At 39.0% G+C, this 17,230-nt stretch overlaps 1 protein-coding gene across 8 annotated transcripts in view; it reads right to left on the reverse strand.

Moving 5' to 3' along the window:
• Positions 1-7,882: 7,882 nt before the first annotated feature.
• APAF1 (apoptotic peptidase activating factor 1) overlaps positions 7,883-17,230 on the reverse strand; it is a 91,058-nt gene continuing 81,710 nt past the window's right edge. For 5 of the 8 annotated variants that reach the window (XM_073327440.2, XM_073327439.2, XM_073327438.2 and 2 more), the window contains 3 exons: positions 13,417-13,542; positions 12,354-12,500; positions 7,887-9,535 (listed from right to left, as the gene is read on the reverse strand). In XM_073327440.2, coding sequence (XP_073183541.2) covers positions 9,389-9,535; positions 12,354-12,500; positions 13,417-13,542 — 420 coding nt within the window. In that variant the 3' untranslated portion in view covers positions 7,887-9,388. Of the gene's footprint in view, positions 9,536-12,353; positions 12,501-13,416; positions 13,543-17,230 lie in introns of all 8 variants that reach the window. The other 3 variants (XM_073327442.2, XM_073327445.2, XM_073327443.2) reach the window with 2 other exon arrangements.

Here is a 17,230-nt window from a genome sequence, read left to right on the forward strand (position 1 = left end):
TCAGATGTGTGAATGGTTCTGTATCAGAATTGTAGAGAGTTTGTACTGGAATGCTGGATTGTGTCTGGGGACTATGGCGTCTGAGCAGAGATTGGGGTGAATGGCAATGCTGTTGTAACTGCTGATTATTTTTTTTTCCACCCAGTGATTATACTGATAGGAAATGCATTTGGGCAGCCTTAACTCTAAATTAAGAACAATTTCCTTTGGGTTGACACAGAGGCTACTGTAACATCAGACTTTGCTTAATGTGTTGATATTTTCCTGGTCCTTATCTCTAGTGGCACTTGATTTTGATCACATTTGAATGACCTTTCATACCATTTGTTACCCCAGAGTGCCTCAGCTGCTGAAATGCCATCCACGTGTGTGGGAGAGGGGGGTGGAAACAGTTTCTTGTCTCGGTGTCATTTTTTTAGAGCTCTGAAAAGAAAACTTCCCCTCAATTTTTTCAACCTTCCTTTTTCCAGGGGTCTGCAGACCAGAGGTTGAAAACCACTGAGAGCACACAAGAATAAAAGCTTTGTTCCTACAGCAAAACAAGCAATGATTTTGTTTTTACTGCTGCTGTCCCTTACTGGAAATTCACCAGTCTGGAGCGCACCACTGTCATGATTACAGGACTAGCTTCACCTCTGCCCTCTGTGGTTTCTGAATGCATCCTCTCAGGCTTTAGGTATTGACCTATCCTGGGATAGAATTTCACAATTCTCCCACTCCTAAACTGGGCCAGAGGCTGTTGTAACCTGTGTATCAACCACCTTTACCCAGTAGGTCTGACTGAGTTCAGGCACCTGCTGTTCTTCCCTTCAGAAGCTGTGGCCAGTGCCACACACTGATCAGCTAACCTTCTTAAAACAAAAGTAGTGTGTTTTTAGAATCCTTTTTCTCTAAATTCTTTGTTCCTACTGAAAAATAAAGTCTACACCCATTTCTATCGTATCAAGTCTGAAGTGCAATAGCAACTCTGCAGTAGCATCTCCTCACAGCATTGATTCCTCCACCAGGATAGTTGAGTGACCCATTCGGAAATATGAACCACCCTTTGCAGGGATGTTGGGGCCAGTGGCAAAGGATTTAACAGGAGGCACATATGTGGCACAGGCAGCTTTGCCAAGTCTGTGGAACTCCACAACTCCTAGGATATCCGTGGGTTTAAAAAACCGAAGCCCCTGTACACTCCAGGGGTACAAAGGAGGAAATCCTACCCTGACAAGAGTTTGCAAGTTTTGTTCCCTTCAATAGGTATTGCTGTGGAAAGAGATGACATGATCATAAGTTTGCAAATTTTTGACTTATGTTTAAAACATTTCCCAAGCCAAATTAAAATTTCCTGGCCAGACTATGTAATAAGTTAGCAAAGAGTTAAAGGCCTTTTTAGTGGCTTCCATAAGCCAATCAGTTTGCATCTGTCTCCAGCAGCCATCCCCTGAGAGCATCTTTCTTTGAGTACTGTGATAGTCAATGACATTAGAAGCTCTAGCAGAGATTTCTATCTTGCCGCCCACCACAACATGTAACTTTGAAAGGAAGAACATTGTACCCTGAAGATTTGCCTCAATAAACTTATTGCTTCCAGTAACCAGCTATTGAGTCACAGCAGCAGTTTGACAGCTGACCCCTCCAAAACCAGCTAAATGAGCTTTATCCAGTCACTCTTTTCACTAGTTTTAGAGCAGAGGAAAGAACATAGTTGTTTTGCTTCTGTTTGAGAAATTAATATAGTGAAGCACCTACCAGGTATTTTAATGTTTTAAAATAGTTTATGAAAATTTAGGTACCTCAAAGTAGCAAAGAAATTATATTGTCCCTATTTTTAAAAAATGGATTGAAGCTTTCCTAATATGTCAGCCAGAAGCTTACCTCACTTCTCTCAATCAGCATCAGTTCAGATCCTAATATGTATAGTATTCACACCTAGGGTGACCAGATGTCCCGATAAAATTGGGACTGTCCTGATATTTAGTTGTTTGTCCCACGTCCCGACCGATGTACGGTTGGGACACTATTTGTCCTGATATTTTGCTTCAGCAGCATGCCGGCTTTTTTTTTTTTTTTTTTTTGCTTCGGTGGCACTCCGGCTTTTTGTTGTTGTTGTTGTTTGGGGCGGCACAAAACCTAGAGCCGGCCCTGGTGGGAGGGGTGAGCCTGTGGCTGCCTACCCCTGTCCCCTCTCCCCCCATGCGTCCAGATATTTTGTTCTTGTCATCTGGTCACCCTATTCACACCACTCGTACTTCTAAACTGGAACTCTTGAGCAATTCACATGTTGTACAGCTTACTTTTAGAAGTTGCTTCCACTATCTGTTGTTCACACATCTGGATCTATAAGCCTCAACTTCAGCCCTGTAGTGTCTTAAGTGAACTGCACAGAACATCCAATCGAGTCAAATGAACACGCTAATGCTATTGCCTGTGTGCTGACCAACAGAGAGATGCAAACTTCAGAAGCTTTTTTTTAAAAAACAGGAGGTAATTGCTCTGCGTTCTAGAGATACGGGCCTATGGAAAGTTATGTATACTAATTGATCACCCGTTCTTTCCGCTGATGTTCTGTTAAAAAACACCACACACTAGGCATTTTCTAATCCTCTGTTAAAAACATGTCAGCTCCTCCATATTGTCTACAAAATCCCTCTCCAGGGATTGGTTGTTAAACCAAAAACAAATTTCCTCCTACTTCCCTAATCTTTCTTCTTACCCTTTGGAATGAGGTATATGAACACAAGCAAACACTCATAGCAATTTTGAGTTTCGTTCTTTCCTTCATAAACTGTTCTAACTCTGACGTGCCTGGGAAAAGAAAATTACCTGTAATGCATTCTCTTTCTGAAGGTAGCAGTTCCATACACTTGGATCCCTACTCCCGATGCATAACAATATTCAGAATGCTTCACACAGCTAAAGTCTGAGCCAGTAAACTGCCCTAAACCAGCAGGTTTTCAAGCATACAAACATTTAATAAACTTTGAGTCTAGTAGAGAAGAAGAATATGGATCTGCTGTAATTACTACCAATTATAAATACAAGAAGAATTACAGGTAAGCAATTTCCATTTTTAAAAGTGTAGTAGACAAGATTGTGGATCTATTAGATTAGAATGCTCCAGAAATACCTATACAATTGTGTAAGATGAAAAACATTGTCTGTTCCCCTAGATTCATTAAAGTATAATAGCTTTGTTAGGTGTAAACGACTTCCAAACAGTATATAATATTTACATATGCAGGTGTGTATTATAAAAGATATACCACCTATATAGTATACATTCTCAAACAGCTGGAAAGGATAAATTTGTTTTACCTGGTTTTGAACCAATTTAAACATCATGGGTTCAAAAGTTCAATCTGAGCTCCTACACTACTATTGAGTTTCTGTTCATCTATGAAGAAACTGGAAAATGCCGAAGAGAGAAAACAAAACACAGACATACTGTGCGGAAAAGAGCACAAAAGAGAAAAAGATAGAATAAAAGCCTCAATATATAGCGTATATAAGGAAACCATTTTGAGATGGAGCTCTCTCTAGTACATAGCATAAGCTTCTCTTCAGCTAGAAAAAAAATAAAAGTCTTCAACTGCTCTTGGAGCAGGACCAAATACATTGGGTTGAAGTTACAGGGAAACAAGATTAACAAGCTAATTAGTTTTGTAAACACTGCCACTCCAAAAAATAGTTTGAAAGCATCACAAGACACTGCGATTCTCCCATCTGTTACACACACAAAGATTTAAAATACCAGGTTTAAAAAAAAAATCCAAACAATTCCCTCAGCAAGACACAACCCACAAATAGAATATATAAATCAGGAGCAATGAGCTACTGTCAACCAGGAAATACATTTTATAACACTAAATAGCCAAACTTTGGTTTATATACCAATGCAGAGTATATATGTGAAAATGGTTTGTAAGTTTATGCAGAGAACAGTATGTGCTGGCTCTAAAAAACTCTTGGATGGAAATGGGGCTGAGGTGCCTTTGATCCCATGAGTCTTAAAATTATTCAGGACTATTAAGAAAAAAAACATGGAAATATGTAACAGTCACTATGAGTTAGCAGTCTAGGAAGACAGTTGGAGAATTTTTTTCAAAGAATCTTTATCTTTGGGTAAGTTTGCCCTATATAACTGGGATTGAGGCACTAAGGGAACCTGTTTATTGCCTCTCATCTTGGGCTACATCTGGGAGGTCCAGTTATTCCCCTGCTAGGAGTGGGGCCCATAAGAAAAATTAGTCATGGGACTTTGATCAAGGAAACTGCATTGAGAGAGTGACAGTTAACAGAGACTCAAAAAGGGAAAGCTACGCATTGAGTGACAAAAGCTGAAGTACTGTGTAGAAGCCCTGTATTGACAGAGCCATTAAGGAAACAAGCATCCAGGTAGAGTAACTACTCACTTAATGTTGTAGTTATGGTGCTGAAAAATGCGACTTTAAGCAAAACTATGTTAAGCTAATCCAATTTCCCCATAAGAATGAATGTAAACGGGGGGGGGGGGGTTAGGTTTCAGGGAATTTGTTGTTTTTTTTTTGCCAGACAAAAGGCATTATATACATTTTAAACAAGCAATTTAATACAGGTATAAGTTTTAAACAAAACAATTCAATACTACAATCATTATTGCTGAGTATGAAGCAATGGGAGGTGCCCCCACCTTACCCCACACAGGCACAGCCCACTGGCACTGCAGACAATGAGGCTGGTGGTGCTGTAGGCTAGGAGAGGCAGGTTGCTCAGCAGCAGCTTCCCCTACTGTGCAAGCACCAGGGGCAGGGGTCTCAACCCACAGCCCGCCCACTCCATCCCTTCCCCCAAGCCCTCACTCTTAACCCACCTTGCTTCCCAAGGCCCCCCTTCCCCAAGCCTTAGTGCAGGGATGTTTATGGGATATGGGGCATGGCACGACAAGGGAAGAAGGGGCTAAAATGACCCCATCTGGCACAGCCTACATCTTGCCTCTGGCTTTCTTATCCTGGCTCGCTCCCCGAAGCCTGCTGGAGCACCAGCTGCTGCAAATGCCTCAAAAGGAGAGGTGGAACTGAGGGGACAATCTCCTCAGTAATCAAATGCAGCCCTGTGACATGGCTGGGAATTAGACCAATGCATTATTAAACTGAACTGTTAGTCTAATCATTTGAAATAAAATTTGGAATTTCCCTCAGGAAAGCTCTGCAGTGCATGTGGGGGAGTGGGGAAGAGGGTGTCTTCCTGAGCCACCTGCTTCTATGGAGACAGCTAAAACTGGAAGGAACCTCAGGAGGCAGGGCAGTCCCTGGCTACCTGTGACTTACAGGATTCGTTCGGCCCCCAAGTTGCACACAGGTTGAAGTACCCATTGTAATAGCTCTGGCGTCCTTAGCACAAAGAAGAAGTTAGAAGCAGTAATTTCTCTTATTAAAATGAATGTCATACTGAACATCAGATTAGAAGAGACAAAACACTGAGAAATGAAATTAAAGCAATAGTGCAAGTTAAGGCAATGTAAGGTTTCTTGAAAACACTGGTATTGTGGGGAGTTTGTCCAGCCTTCCTCCTTAGTAAGGAAACTCAAGAAAGCAAAGATTTGTGAAAGTGTTAAGGGCAGCGTTTATAGATGAAGTGACAGAAAACCTCTGCAGCAGCTTAGATAAGGAAAATGGTTTCTGAAAAGAATACTTAAAACACAGTATCATCCAGAGACTGACTATGATGATGTTATTGATTTTAGCTGACGATAAGGAGACTAGATAACAAAACTGGAGATGTTCATTAATTGGTTTCTGAGATTTGGAGGGAGAAATGTTTCCATTTGATCTGGCACAACAAGAGATAATTGGGGGTACCAACGCTATCTAGATAAGTTGCTTCTGGCTAAATTTTGTTCCTTTTGTGTTAATTGGAATATAGCTAAGCATCAAGGAAAACTACTGAATTTGCTGACCAAGCTGTATTTTCCTACCTATTATGTTGCTATAAAACTGTGTCTTAACTGTGTTGTTGCTTTTCATTAAAAGAAGTTGCTGGTATATTTGGCCCCTATTTCATTTTATTTTTTTTAGCAATATGATTTTATGTGAAGCAGCATGTAGATTTTATGTTCTCTCATTCTCCTTTCACAGCTCACATCTTCTATTTGTCTCCTCTGTTCAGAAACTTGAGCAACATTATTGACTCTTCTCTCATCAGCTATATTTACAAGGCTACAATTGCCAGCTGTTGGGATTAGTGTTAACAGAGGGCACCACCAAGACACAAATTCAACCATAAGTTCCTTTATTAAATCCAAAGGGCAAATGGCATTTATATAATTGCTCTAACTATGCCTAAAAGCCTAAATAATTACTACATCTAATCAGTAAAAGACATTCATAGACATTTGATTAAGATACTCACAAAAGAACTAGACCTCAGGGGTACTCTCACCCATGTTGGCTGTCTCCAACTCAGTTAGGGCAGGTACTATTAATGACCCCTTCAAGAGTTCACCATTTATACCTTTCAACGAACAGCAATGCCACTGCCAATTGCTGATTTCTGCTAAAAAACAGTTTTGTCCAATTTGGGATTGGACTCTCTTTCTTAGGCCAGGAACAGACAAGAATATGACTGGGCTCGTTTCCTCAATATAGCAGTGGTATGTTAGGGGTCAATAAAGTTTAACACATTGCAAAACTGTCTGTTAGAACCAGTTTGGACAATTCAAGGCTTCTTTTATTAGTTACATTTTGAACTCAGCATTTTTACAGCTTATCTTGCCGGTGACATTTTTTTCTTTAAGGCGTTCTCACAACTGCTATAGATCTTTAACTACAAAAGACATATATCCCTTAATTCCTACACCGCCTTACGTTTGCCCATATGACCTACTGCTTTGACTCCACCTCTACAGATAACCTCAATCATATCACCTCCTATTCTTGCCTTACAACTTCTTGCACATACTTTTCCAAGACTTAGCTGTCCAGGTTGCAACATGTGCAGAATGCTACAGCCTTGCCTTCATGCACAAAACAGTGTATCCACATCATCTCCTCCCTCAAATGCCTACACTGGCTCCCTAGTCATTTTAGGACCCAGTTTAAGATTAAAATCCTCCAGGGATTCACTCCCATCTCTCACTGACTTTGTTTAGCTATACTTTGTTCCTCACTTTCTCCACTAATATAGCACCAGGCTTTTTCCTGTCCTCCCAACCCATGATCTCACTGCTTTTAATGTGAGTGCCTGTCTGTTGTAGCTCATTGACACATCCTTCCTGTAGCTCATTACCTAATTAGCTGGCTGCTTTCAAATACATTTGAAATGCTGGATGACTTTTTGTGTCATGCCTTTATGAGGAACAGCATGGAAGGTGAAGGTGGATTAAAGGCACATTTGCACGCTTGAGATTCTGGGCTGCTAGTATGATCCCAAGTGTAAATTAGAACTGCAAAGGGCCGCTGTAATTTATAGCCGCCGTCTATGGGCTGGCTGCTCTGTAGCAGCCCAGAACCGCCTTTGGTGCTCAGTGCTCCAGCTCCCACTTGCTGCAGCTTGCGTGCAGGGCATACAGGAGGCCAGAATCCCACCTCTTACCTTTTTATATTCCTTCAGTCTTTGTTATTTAATGCTGACTTTATTACTTAACTCGCAAAGCATTATCTTATGCAGTTTGAAATTTCATTATATTTTGTGAATTTAGATTGGTAACACACATGGAGAGATTTGTCCCCTGACCCTGCTTCTCTCTTGTGCATGTTGCTCGTGAAAAAGAAAAAGAATTTCAGCAAACTTTGCATTTTTTTCCATCCTTGAACCCCCTGCTCCCATGAAGTATAAACTGAAGAGCTCCAAGACTTAGTCACTAATTAGGCTGAAACAGCCTGTTTTTTTTTTTTTAATGCTTTACATATACATATTCAATATCCAAAAAAACCACACACACTCTTCTCTTACATTTATTTTTAATTACATTCTTTTACATCTGACTGTATAACTTCATTACATTACCCGTATTCACTATTGCTTTAATACAGTCTAATTGCAGAAGATTATAGATGAAGAAATGAAAAAGTTTGGTTGTCATAGAAAAAACACTGATATTTTAAAATTTATTCTGAAATACAAGATGAACAATTATTGAAATTGAGAATTGATAAAGTCACTTTATCATGTTAAACATCCAAATACTGACATTATAAAAGGGTTTTGCTATTAATTGCAAGGTAAGGAAATCACAGTTATTACCGCCTGAGTAAGTTAACTAACAGTCAGAATCAACAAACTAGAACAAGGCTTACTTTAAGTTTGATTAGAAATAGTTTGTTATTTAATTAAAAAGTCACAAAATCTAAGTTAAGAAAAAAAGGCAGCTAGTGTAGAATATCAGACACGTTATTCCTTTTACTGGATCAAAAAATATGTTAAAAAAAATCACATACTTTGGGGGGAAAAAAAGGATTCCTCTGCATAGGATCCCCTGTAAACAAAGCTGACCAGGATTGCACACATCATCATCTTCATGACACAAACTGGAGTGAAAGCTAAAGTTAAAAGGAAAATTTCTATATTTTTAGCCATACCATAGACACCAGTATTTTTGAACAAAAGCCTTTCGACCCAGTTCCATTCTCAGTTTAGCTGGCTATCGTATCTTTCCTCCAACTAGAAAACGAATATGCAATCTCCACCAATGCAATTACCAACGCCCTTTGAGTGTGTGCCTAAAAAGAGTTGCAGCAATTATCTTCTCCCATTGTAAGCCAAACACACTACCCTTCTATAATGCATCTCATCTCCACAAGTCTGGAAAGCAAGATGGTTCAATACAGTAGTATAAAACAGTGCTGCGGTACCAGTTGGAGAGCTACTTGATTCTTCTCTAAAATATTTGTATATTCCTCAAATAGTACCAAGTTTGTACTGAAAAATGAAATTCTAACAAAGTTATTAATTCTTTCTATTCTGTATTCATTAAAACAATGTCACACATGCATAGTAAAAGATCATAATTTTTGGTATTTTACAGTCACATTCATGACCTGAAAACATTTGCTATCAGTCTTCTACAAACTAGGATTTCCATGTATCATACTCCTATTATGACTTCTGCTGTTAACAATTCTCACCCTATTTCAATAAAACTTAACATAATTTTACCAACAGTGTAATAAGGTGCATACTTAGTATGCAGATCAAAATTTAAGGACAAACCATTAATAATAACAACACTGATCAAAAACAAGATTAAATGCATGCTCATTTGCAAAAATTTACATAAATATTATACATACAAACATTTAATGAATGCAATACTGAAAAACACTTCATAGTTTAATGAATGTCAACTAGATTAGTGGAATTTTGTTTCCAACTCAAAACTCTGTATCAGTTGCATGAGTTTTAACATCCACCATGCTCAATGGATTTATTCCAGCATCTGTAGCACATAAAGAATACCGAGGTTATCAATGGTCACATATACTTTGAAATTAGGGGACACATATATTGACTTGAGGTTTGTTCCATTTGTGTAGAATGTTTGTAAGGATTCTCCAGTAGTTACATTCCACCACTATAAAAAGAGAAACATTTTAAATTAGTAGGAACAGAATTAGAATATAAGAGGTTATAAAAATAGGTTTAGCATTGTGGGCCTAGTTGCCTGTTAAGTTTTCTTCCTTCATTCTGCATATGAGGAAAGAGTCAACAATCTTAAATAAAACAAGGGGTTCAGAGGGACAAAAATTGTTAGAAGCCTGAAAGATGTTCAGATGAGAAGATACTGAAGAGATTGTGGCTGTTTAATTTAGAGGAGACACATGATAAAGGCATATATAAAATAATAAATGGAAGAAAGATGATTAAGTCAGATACCCCTGTTACTCCTCTCTTAGTACAGGAGCAAATGAAACTGAAAAATAACATTCAAAACTGAAGAGATATTTTTATACAACATAATTACTGTGAAAAGATATCATTAAGGCCAAGAGCTTAGTTGGAGTCACAAAAGAATTAAACATTTAAAAAGATAATGAGATCATTATCCAGATAGAAAATTTGTTAAGAAGTATATAAATTCAAGCTTTCCAGGGCATAAATTAACTACTAAATACTAGGAATCAAGAAGAACTTTCCCATGGGAAGTTTACTCCATAATTATTCACAAAGAAGTTTCTTGCATTAGCCAATGTCAGAGACAGAACACTGGATTACATGGATCAAGAGTCTGGCCCAACATGGCAATTCCTAGGGTGCAGTTCTGTTTCAATACTACTTTAAAATAATGTTTTCAACTCCCTCCCCTGCCCTTGCCTTCCAACATCTGCTGCCAACCCTTATATGTAGCTGATTCTGGAATTCTTAGCAAAGACAAAAGGCCCAACGTAATTTTCATTAATGACTTGGATAATGGAGAGCACGCTTATAAAATTTTCAGATGATACCAAGCTGGAAGGAGTTGCAAGCACTTTGGAGGACAGGTTTAAAGTTCAAAATGACCTCCACAAATTGGAGAATTGGCCTGAATTCAACAAGATAAAATTCAATAAGGACAAGTGCGAAGTACTTCACTTAGCAAGGAACAATCAAATGCACAACTACAAAACGGGGAATAATTGTCTAGGTGGTGGTATTGCTGAAAAGGATCTGGGAGGTTTTTGGGGACCACAAATCGAATCTGAGTCATCAATGATGCAGCTGCAAAAATATGATTCTGGGGTGTATTAACTGGAATGTTGTATGTAAAACACAGGAGGTAACTGTCCAGCTCTACTCGACACTGGTGAGGCCCCAGCTAGAGTACTGGGTTCGATTCTGGGCACCACAATTTAGGAAAGATACTCTCTTCTACACTCTTTCCAATTTGTCTGCCACAAAAATGATAAAAGGTCTAGAAAAACTGACCTATGAGGAAAGGTTAAAATAAACCGGGCATGTTTAGTCTTGAGAAAAGACGACTGAGGGGGGACCTGATAACAGCCTTCCAATATATTAAGGGCTGTTATAAAGAGGATGGTGATCAGCTGTTCTCCATGTCCACTGAAGGTAGGACAAAGTAGTAATAGGTTTAATCTGCAGCAAGGTAGATTTTAGATTAGATATGAGGAAAAACTTTCTAACTATAAGGGTACTTAAACTCTGGAGTAGGCTTCCAAGGGAGGTCATGGAGTCCCCATCATTGGAAGCTTCTAAAAACAAGTTGGACAAAACATCCGTCAGGAATGGTTTAGGTTCACTTGGCCCTGCCACAGCGCAGGGGGCTGGACTTGACTTCTCAAGGTCCCTTCTAGCCTTACATTTCTATGGTTCTATGATATCCTATCATTTTCCACACATGGAACTCATACTGAAGTCTTTGGAAGTTGTGTGTAAAAAACAGGTAATAGGATACAGCTCAATGAATCTAACCATAATAGTTACTGTGAATCTCTAATGGATTAAACAAATGTACCCAATAGAAGTTTCTTCTCCAATGACAAATTTCAATTTCCTGTTTTAACTTGCATCCTTTCAGAGGATTTTTACAGTATGTCTTTCAAAGTACAGCACCACATTATTATTATAGCCTGTAGGAGATCTAGTCAGAGACCAGGATCACATACCATCACCAACGCTTATGTATTTATGAAGAAAAAGTGAACAACCCAGTATTTGATGTTCAAATCTTACAAAATAAGGGTCCACTCCTGCAAGGTGCAGAGCACACAACTCTTTCTGAAATTTACGTTTTGGAGGCACTGAACACTCGAGATTGAGGAGATCTGAGGGTGTTCAGCAATTACCATGGCCTTAATATAAGAACATTTGTTAGCGGGGGTATTTTGCTAACATCAGTTTCTACTCTTAATCATAGTTCTGGTAATTTAAGATTTGTCACTTCTTCTTGGGTTATTTTTATTTTCTTCTTCTAAGAAAAAAAAACCCCTCTATTGATTAGCCTATTAAATAATTCTGTTACCATGCTAGATACAAAATCAGAGAGATTTAGAAATGCTCATGAATCCATTGATCATCATAATTGAGTATTCAATTCTATTTTCTCTGGCATTGCAAATACAGTGGTTTATAGATCATAACTGGTTCAACATTTAAGATACATAGGAAAGCTTCCCACCAATCTATATTCAAATAACTCAGAAGACACAAATGATTTTACTCAAACTTTTTTTTTTTTTTTTTTTAAAAAAACAACAAAAAAACCTTTGGACAGAAACCAAGCATGAAAAAATGTCACCCCAAAAGAAATTTGAGAAAGTTGTAAGCAATCGGAAATGGGGGCTGTGAGAGGGACACAGTTTTTAAAACTAAAGTAGCAAATATGACTAGGACACCAAGGGTGTCACCTTCCAATCCTGTTACTTTAATTTAAAACAGTATTTTGAGGGGCTTACCTTAAGATATCCTCCACATGACACAAGCATATTACTCTCAGGAGAAAAACAGAGGTCTGTTACCCAGCCACCATGTGTTGATTCTCCTTCATCTACAGTAACAGGGGAGCAGAGATGAAGTAATTCACCTCTTGAGACATCCCAAATCTAAGAGAGACATAATTAATAACATATACAATCTATTAATGGCATTAAATAAAAAGGAATATTGCTGCAAGGATGACAGGATTCATTTTTTCCCTCTTTTTAGTGCTAGAGAAATACAACCTTTACTTCAAACATTATATTTGGTTGCAAAGTGAGAGGGCAATTCAGATAACTCCTCTTATCTTACACCTTTATGGTATATAGAGGGTTTAATTCACTGACTCATGGGAGACTAATTAGTAAAGAATGCCAGACATCTATAGAGCACCATAACCATCATCACTACACCACCATAAAAAAACCAAAAAGTCAACATGACAAATATATTTCTGCTTTCAGGGAGCGAGGAATGGGCATAAAGCCACCTTACATTACATTTTCTTCTTTTTTCGTGCAAAACAATCTTAAAACAAAATACTTACAAGGAATCCCTAAAAAGGGAATCCTTTCCTATCAATCCATAAGTATATTTGTAAACCATGAGTCCTCAAAATGGACAATCCAGAGTCCCACCACACAAGGAATATCCATGATAAAAAAAAAAAGAATGCAAAAACAGGTGATCAAATCCAGAGGTACACATACACATCTATTCTGAACATTCTTTTCTTGTATTTTTGTAGTCTTGACCCTCTATTCAGTCTAATCTTGTAGATATTTTTCTAAAGCAATTCAATAGCCTATAGTTTCTAGATGACCTTCAGCTCAGTTGTGCACCCACTACAAAAAAAAATGCTGCCACCTTGACAGCAAAGGATCCATTATTTATTCCTGACCTGCAACGTTCCCTAAATGGGATAGGGCAATTAGATAGGCAAAATATAGTTACCCAAATTCATATCTGGCAAGTACACTGGGCTAAGCACCCCTAGAGTTGTTTTGACTCAACGTATTACTAAAATGTCTCCAAATGTACCCTTATTTCTCCATTGTCATCTCCGGTGGCCAAGAATTTATCATCGAAGGAGAAAGTGCAGCACCGCACGCAGCCTTTGTGACCATTAAGCTCATGAAGAACAGATGAACTTTCAAAGCTCCATATCTAAAAATGAAATGTTAAAGAAAAAAAGTAAAGATAAGTGGTACTTCATGGAAAATTTACACAATTTTATCTGTCCACTCCAATCAGAAACATGTGTGTTAACACAGGGATTAAAATACTCAAAGTACATAAATCCCAGATTAATTAAATCTGAGAGCTGTAGCTCACGAAAGCTCATGCTCAAATAAATTGGTTAGTCTCTAAGGTGCCACAAGTACTCCTTTTCTTTTTAAATCTGAGAGGCATTTATTTGTTAGGTATTATTTGAAAAAGTGTGCACAATTTTTTTATTATTACACATTTTAAGCTCCTAACCTGTTAGACAGAAAGTTCATGAAGTTATTAAGGAAAAGGTACTTCATGAATCAATACAAAGATATTTTTATAAGAATTTTATCAAGCTAGGAAGCACGCTCTGGAGTGTAATACAATGGAACATTTATTAAGCAGCCCACTCAAGGGGCTGACGAGAAGTAATCTCAAAGGAGGTGGTCTTTTAATAAAGATGTCTATACATTTTCTTTGAAACTTGAAGGGAACCTTAAATGATCTACTTATTTGTAAAATAATTCTTAAAAATAAGTTCCATTTCTCAAAATATTTAGAAATTTTTGAATGTGGCTTTTTTCTGAACAGGAATAAAACCGGAAAATTTTGACACTCTCTGGAAGGAAAATTCTGAAAAGTAATGATTTTGAATCATTAAGAATATTTAGCTTAGACAATATAAAAATATATTATACACAATTTTAAAGAATTCTAAACAAAAAGTCATTTAAAAATGAAAAGTCAAAACATTCTGACATGTTGGAATTTGTTTTTCCAGTTTTCTTCCAAAACAAAATTGGAGTAAAACAGACTTGACTTCACAAAGTGTTTTGATTTTGAAGGAACTGCATATTCTGATGAAATACAATTTTTTTAAAAAAATATTTGAATTACAAGTACTGCACAAAATAAATTTTTTAATGTCTAAAAGCAGACTTGCAGATAATAAGGATCTGACTGCTAGTTAACAGTTCGACATACAAGGGGTAAAATACAAAGTAGGCCAACAATTTTCAAAAACAGAAGCCTAAATTGAGATTCACAAATCCATTTTTAGGAACATACCTGATTTGATGTCAATGAGGGTTGCTGGGTGCTCAGTACTTTTGAAAATGTGAGAGATACCTAAATACTTAGCTATTTTTAAAAATCTTGTCTTGTAAAATATTTGTAGTTAGTTGCTTAATGCTTTAATTCAAAGAACCTAAAGCAATACACATAACTATGCAAAATACTGGGCATACATATACTGTGTACCTTATGAGAGCTAAAGCCAACAGTTCTCCTTAAGAGTGTGTGTAGTCGTCTCCAAGATAAATTCTGGGAGGTCGCTAAAGCTTTAGAAAGTAAAAACATAAGAATGGCCATACTGGGTCAGACCAATGGTCCATCTAACTCAGTATCCTGTCTCTGATAGAGGTCAGTGCCAGATGCTGCAGGGCGATTTCAAGTGATTCATCCCATCGTCTACTCCTAGCTCCTGGCAGTCAGAAGTTTAGGGGGACACAGAGCATGGGGTTGCATCCCTGACCATCTTGGCTAATTGCCATTGATGGACCTAGCCGCCATGAACTTATCTAATTCTTTTTTAAGGCAGTTATACTTTTGGTCTTCACAACATACCATGGCAACAAGTTCCACAGATTGATTGTATGTTATGTTAAGTAGTCCTTCCTTCTGCTTGTTTTAAACCTGCTGCCTGTTAATTTCATCAGATGACCCCTATTTCTTGTGTTATGTGAAGGGGTAAATGACACTTCCCTATTCAATCTCTCTTACCATCCATGTTTTTTTATAGACCTCTACCATAATTTCCCATTAGTTGTCTCTTTTCTAAGATGAACAGTCCCAGTCTCTTTAATCACTCCTCAGACTGAAGATGTTCCATACCCTTAATCATTTTTGTTGCCCTTCTCAGCACTTTTTCCAATTCTAAGATGGGGTGACTTGAACTGCACGCAGTATTCAAAGTGTGGGCATACACAGATTTATATAGCGCATTATGATATTTTCTTTTTTTAATCTATTCCTTTCCTAATCGTTCTGTTAGCTTCCTAACTGCCACTGCATATTGAACAGATGTTTTCAGAGAACTATCCACAATGACTCCAAGATCTCTTTCTTGAGCTAATTTAGACCCCATCATTTCATACATAAAGTTGGGATAAAATCATTACATACCTTTTGTAACTGTTCCTTAAGATGTGTTATTCATGTCCATTCCATTCTAGATGTATGCCGCGCCCATGTGCACAGCTGTGGAGACTTTTGCCTTAGCGGTGTCCGTAGGGCTGGCTGTGACGCCACCTTGAGTGCCACGCTTATGCGTCGGTATATCAGGTGCCGCCGGCCCTACACCTCTCTCAGTTCCTTCTTGCGGGCAACTCTGATGGAGGGGTGGGAGGGCGGGTAATGGAATGGACATGAGCAACACATCTCTAAGAACAACAGTCACGAAAGATAGGTAACCGTTTTTTCTTCTTCGAGTTCTTGCTCATGTCGATTCCATTCTAGATGACTCACAAGCAGTGTCCCTGGAGGTGGGCTCGGTGTTCACAGGCTTGTAATACCCATCTACCGAAGCCAGCATTGTCTCGGGCTTGCTGGGTAAGTGCACAGTGAGATGTGAACGTATGTACAGACAACCAGGTGGCGACTCTGCAGATATCAGAGATTCGCACATGGGCCAGGAAGGCTGCCAACTAGGCTTGTACTCTGGTTGAGTGGGCGGTTACGATCGCCAGTGGAAGCACCTTTGCCTGAGAGTAGCAAAATCGGAGGCTGTGACCCAAGAAGAAATCCCCTGGTGGACATTGGACGACCTTTCATCCTACTTGCCACCGCGATGAACAACTGCATTGACTTGCGTAATGGCTTGGTCCTCTCAATGTAGAAGGCTAGCACTCTCCTGACATCCAGGGAGGGCAACTTACATTCCTCCTCAGACTTACGAGACTTTGGGCAGAAGACAGGCAAGAATATGCCCTGGCTTATGTTAAATTGCGAAACCATCTTGGGCAGGAAAGCCGGATGTGGCTGCAACTAGACTTTGTCCTTGAAGAACACCGTATAGGGCAGCCCCGATGTAGGCACCCTAATCATGGAGACCCTTCAGGCAGAAGTTATCGCCATCAGGAATGACACCTTCCAGGAGAGCAGAAGAAGGGAACAGGATGCCAAGGGCTCAAAGGGAGCTTCCACGAGCCGTGCAAGCACCAGCTTCAAGTCCCACAGAGGGACTGGGTCCCGGACTCAAGAGTGGAGCCACTCCAGAACCTTTTAAGAACCGGACCATCATGCCATGAGCCAAGACCGATCTGCCCTGGGACAGAGGGTGAAAGGCTGATATAGCAGCCAAATGGACCTTAACTGATGAAAGGGACAAACCTTGGAGCTTGAGATGCATAAGGTAGTCTAGCATCAGCTGCAGCGAGGCCTGCTTAGGCCTAACGTTTTGGGCCGAGGCCCAGCACGTGAATCATTTCCAGGTGGTCAGATAGGTCGCTCTAGTGGAGAGCTTTCTACTCCCTAGTAGGACCTACTGAACTTGGGCCAAACATTCCTGATCCTCAGTAGTTAACCATGGAGTATAGGGATGGAGATGGCTGAGGAAAAGATGGGGTAGATCCAGGGAGGTAAC

Source organism: Lepidochelys kempii, chromosome 1 (assembly GCF_965140285.1).
Source record: "Lepidochelys kempii isolate rLepKem1 chromosome 1, rLepKem1.hap1, whole genome shotgun sequence".
NCBI lineage: Eukaryota > Metazoa > Chordata > Testudines > Cheloniidae > Lepidochelys > Lepidochelys kempii.